This window comes from Pyxicephalus adspersus, chromosome 11 (assembly GCF_032062135.1).
Source record: "Pyxicephalus adspersus chromosome 11, UCB_Pads_2.0, whole genome shotgun sequence".
Taxonomy (NCBI): Eukaryota; Metazoa; Chordata; class Amphibia; order Anura; family Pyxicephalidae; genus Pyxicephalus; species Pyxicephalus adspersus.
Genome location: NC_092868.1, coordinates 829,788 through 833,709, shown reverse-complemented (window position 1 = coordinate 833,709; position 3,922 = coordinate 829,788). Strand labels below are relative to the sequence as shown.

The window sequence follows — 3,922 nt, the reverse complement described above, 5'->3', positions numbered from 1 at the left end:
CATACCTCCTCTATAGTGCCCCCACCCCATACACTGTGCCCTCTATAATACCCCTATACACATTGCCCCCTCATGATACGCGCCATGTATTGGGTCTGTAAACGTTGTCACCAGGACAGGAAGTGAAGATATGGGTAATGATCTGGCCGGGGGTCCCCTCCACCCATACAGATTGATTGAATGATTTTGTGAGGGGGGAGGGGCGGTGTCAGCTGGTGCTCGGGGTCACCTCTGGGGGTATTTTAAGCTGTGGAGTTTTGTCCTCCTCCGAGGGGGCTGGATGTGACTTTATAGGGAGAACCAATCAGAGCTCCGATCCCAGCATGCCCCGCCCCCAGAGAGCACACTGAGGATTGTGTGCTGTGATCTGATTGGTGGATTTATTATTGGCAGAAACAAAAAATATTAGGACCCCGGATCAGCACCACGTGTGAGGGGCCCGATGTGCACCCATGGGGCTGCGGTGGTTTGGAGGGGTGAGGATTCCTGGGGTCCCCCACCCTGCTACTGTCACCCCATCTTCCCCCAATATATGAAGAGCAGACCACTCGGGAGTTCTCACTTCCTGATTTTGGTCGGATTGGTGAGAACCTGGAAGGCCCCCCTCCCCCCCACACCGACCTGTAACAGACCTGCCACCACACATACCCAGCCCGTGCCCCTCTGCCATGCATGCTGAGGGCACTCAGGAGCTGGGAGACGTCTGGAAGCTGAGGCCTCGTCTGTCTTTATGAATAATTCAGTATTTGGATTGCATATTGTGCGCGTGTGTGTGTGGGGGTATATATTAGGGGGGGTATATATTGGGGGTATAAATTGGGGGGTATATATTGGGGGGATATATATTGGGGGGGGGATGCTGTACGGCTGGAGGTGTCTCCGGTTCCCCTCCTCCGCTCTAACCTCTCGGTGTCCCCGCAGGTGAAGACTCATCTCCAGGCGCAGTCGCTGGCGGCCATCGCTGTTGGACATCAGCACAATCATCAGGTGAGCTCTGACACACCAGCTGAAGGGTAATATCAGGCTTGCAGTGGGGGAGGGGGAAGAATCAGCTGGATGTGACCCTCCAGTTGGCTTGGCTGATGGGGTGCAGGAAGGCCTCATCCATGTGTACATTGGGCACGCGTGTCACACTTGTGTACGGGGGTCGTCCAATATCGCCCCCGGGGAGGAGGGGGGCTGGGTGACCTTGTGGGGTTTTCCTATCTCCCACCTGAGCTGAGGTCAGAGTGCCACCTGTGCGGGGGGAGGGGCAGACGTATATTATCTGTATATAGGGGTCGCTGTAGGGGCGGGGACCTATATGGGGTGACTGCTGAGAGAGGCGGAGTCTCAGGTATGTCGGTGGGTGCGAGGTCAGCAATTGGTCCATCGTGGTCATGTGATCACATTGCATTGTTATGACTGCCATTTCCATATTGACCAGAACAAGCTGTAAATAATTAGGGGGAGGGGGTCTTAGGGGTATTTACACCTTTATTGCCCCCACCTTTTAGGGATTTAGGAGGTAAATAGGAAGCGGCACCTGACTCCGGTGACTTTTGGTCTCTTCCATGTTGTGCAGGCACCCCCTCCCCCCTCCAGGGTTGTTTGCCCCCCCCATAGGATGCCGGGGTCCAAAGTCCTCCCCAGGAAGGAGATGAACTCCGAACCCGGGCCGGGCCGAGGGTTGGGCCCTACAGGCAGCTGGCATGGGGCTTCAACAGGAAGAGGGTGCAGAAGGGGCCACACCAATAATACTGGGGGGAGGGGGCCCTTTCACCTTAGGTGAATAATGACTTCCTCCAGATGAGGGCAGGTGCAGTCCTTGTGTCCCCGGGACATCGGGGGGAGGAGTGATGTTCTGCAGATCTATGGGGGTCAGTGTTGGGATTGTGGGGTGCATTGTCTGTATTCTGAATATTTTTGGGGTTCCTCTTTTTCTCTGCAGAGCGTCTCTTCAGCCTTTGAGTCCATCTACAAGCAGCAGGGCATTCTGGGTCTGTGGCGCGGGGTGAATGGTGCGGTTCCTCGGGTCATGGTTGGCTCGGCTGTACAGTTGGCCACGTTTGCCAATGCCAAGGATTGGGTGAAGCGGCAGAAGGTGAGGTGATCATACCAGGAGATCCATTGGGTGATCCCGGCCGTCTAGACCTATTGGGCCGGTAATCCAATCAGGGGGCCGTGCTTCTCTCCATAGACCTCCAGGAAGCGTTTGGCAGCCTTTGCTGGGACTTCCTGTTCTAAGGGGGGACCTTTGGGGTTATCTTCCTACAACCCCTGGCCACCCTATGCTCTAACCCTATGGGGGGCTTCCTATCCGATAAGGCACAAGGCAGGGCTGCCCTCCCCCTTACTATTTCTCCTGGGCCCTTAGCAGTCACCATACGGTCCAGTCTGATATTCGGGGTAAGGATTGTGGGTAGGTGGGACATAAGTCGGCCACCTCCCCAATACCCTCCATCACTAGTTTATTTAAACTCCTCCGTTTGCTGACCTCGATGGCCATGAATATTATTCCATGTTTCTTCCCTGTAATAGGCTTTCATGTTATCCCTTCCATATCTGAGGATTACGCCGACTTCCAATCCGCTCCGGCTTTATAATAAGAATTCCGGCCCAATGTTTTGCAGATTTTGATGAGGGTCGTCCTCCCACCATTTTTTGCCCTGGGTCCTTTTCTTGTCCCGAACGCTTCCAATCCCAATACCACGTAGATCCTTGGATCTTCTCCAATCTAAAGTGATGGAGTTCATTTGGGGCCACAAAGGGAGCAGAATCAATCCCACCACAGTGCTAGCCCCCAGGACTCGGAGGACGCGGAGTTCCTAACCTCAGACATTATCCTGGAGCTGCCCAGGTGACACAACTCCCCCGCACCATGCTGCTATCTCACATACCCCAATGGGTAGCCCATCGGCCCCCGCTATGTGGGCATCCTCTGGTACCAGACCCCGGATCACATGCCCCTCTCTCCAATATTCTCTGTAGGTATGGGACAGAATAAAACACAATGTGAACATCAGCTCCATTACTCCACTTTTTGGGGAACCCTGGCCGGGTCTATCGCCCCATCAGTGACCACGGCGGCTTCAACAGGGTTGACGACCAGATTTTCAGTAGGAAAATAAAAGTTTAAATCACCTAGATGAAGGAATTGCCCCCTCTGATTACTTTCATTACGCCCAGCTTTATTGATTCGTAACTTCTAAAATGTCACAGGGTAACTCCTTATTACAAAACTTTATAAAATAACTCTAAAACTGATTCCTCGGGCAATACTCTACTCTGCCCTATCGGCCCTCTCCTCCAAGATTGGGAAAAGGATCCCCATCGATCCTGGGATCTGGAGGAGTGGATCCAAGTAATCCAAGCCTGATTGAACTGAACTACAAAACTTTATTGGCCTGAAAAAAAAAAAGGGAGGAGCTTGGCACAATCACCGTAAGAGTGCCCCCTAATGGTGAATGTTCATCAATCCCCCTAAATAATGGGGGCAGCACTGCATTGTGTAATATGGTCTTCTCTCTTCCCCCCCCCCCCCCGCAGTGGTTCCCTGATGACAGCTGGTTGGTGCCGCTGGCAGCTGGCATGATGAGCAGCGTTGGAGTTGCCGTGGCGATGATGCCCTTCGATGTGGTCAGCACTCGTTTGTATAACCAGCCGGTGGACAATGGTGGACGGGTGAGAGCCTCTTATTGGGTAGAACCAATCCTGAACAGGGAATAGTATGGGGCTATCACAGTGCTGGAGAGAGTGGATTGCTTTGTGACAGGTTCTCTTTAAAGCTGACACTTGGCAGGGTAAATCTGAGCACCGGGGGGAGGGACTCTTGGCATGGAGATAAATCTGGGTACTGGGGCATATTCTGGGGTCCTGGAACCTCTGTGTTTGGATGGGGGGTCAGCTCTGCGGGGTTGGATGGGGGGGTCAGCTCTGCAGG

At 53.6% G+C, this 3,922-nt stretch overlaps 1 protein-coding gene across 1 annotated transcript in view; it reads left to right on the top strand.

The window, feature by feature from the left end:
• Positions 1–3,922, top strand: part of SLC25A34 (solute carrier family 25 member 34) — a 9,043-nt gene that overhangs the window by 3,997 nt on the left and 1,124 nt on the right. Inside the window, exons 2-4 of the mRNA XM_072426337.1 lie at positions 922–987; positions 1,931–2,083; positions 3,529–3,663. Coding sequence (XP_072282438.1) covers positions 922–987; positions 1,931–2,083; positions 3,529–3,663 — 354 coding nt within the window. The remainder of the gene's footprint in view (positions 1–921; positions 988–1,930; positions 2,084–3,528; positions 3,664–3,922) is intronic.